Below are 358 nucleotides of genomic sequence, written 5' to 3' on the forward strand. Positions count from 1 at the left end.
GGGCCCGGGGCGGAATTGCACAAACGTGCCCCGAGGAAAGCAGGTGCTTGCTCCTGGGGCCGCGGAGGGGTGCTGGTGCTCAGCCCCCAGGCAGGGTGTGCCCCAGGGGCCACCCCCCCCGACGCCGTGCCCTCTGCTCCCCGCAGACCCCCAGCTCCCTGCTGATGTCCTCCGGCCTCTCCCACCACCGGCGCTCGCTCGGAACCCTCACGCGCTGCCTGGCTCCCGCAGGTCCTACGAGGGGTCGCTGTACAAGAAAGGAGCCTTCATGAAACCGTGGAAACCTCGCTGGTTCGTGCTGGATAAAACCAAACATCAGGTACTGAGGGGCAGGGCGGGGCGAGGGGCGGGGGAGCCC

The 358-nt window shown here is 69.3% G+C and overlaps 1 protein-coding gene across 1 annotated transcript in view; it reads left to right on the forward strand.

Moving 5' to 3' along the window:
- Positions 1–334, forward strand: part of LOC104127481 (myotubularin-related protein 5-like) — a gene marked incomplete at its 3' end in the record, with an annotated part of 66,798 nt that extends 66,464 nt beyond the window's left edge. The window contains 2 exon segments of the mRNA XM_035895677.1: positions 147–219; positions 222–334. Of these exon segments, the coding sequence (XP_035751570.1) occupies positions 147–219; positions 222–334 (186 nt within the window).
- Between the last annotated feature and the right edge of the window lie 24 nt (positions 335–358).

Source organism: Egretta garzetta, unplaced genomic scaffold (genome assembly GCF_000687185.1).
Source record: "Egretta garzetta isolate BGI_Z169 unplaced genomic scaffold, ASM68718v1 scaffold986, whole genome shotgun sequence".
NCBI lineage: Eukaryota > Metazoa > Chordata > Aves > Pelecaniformes > Ardeidae > Egretta > Egretta garzetta.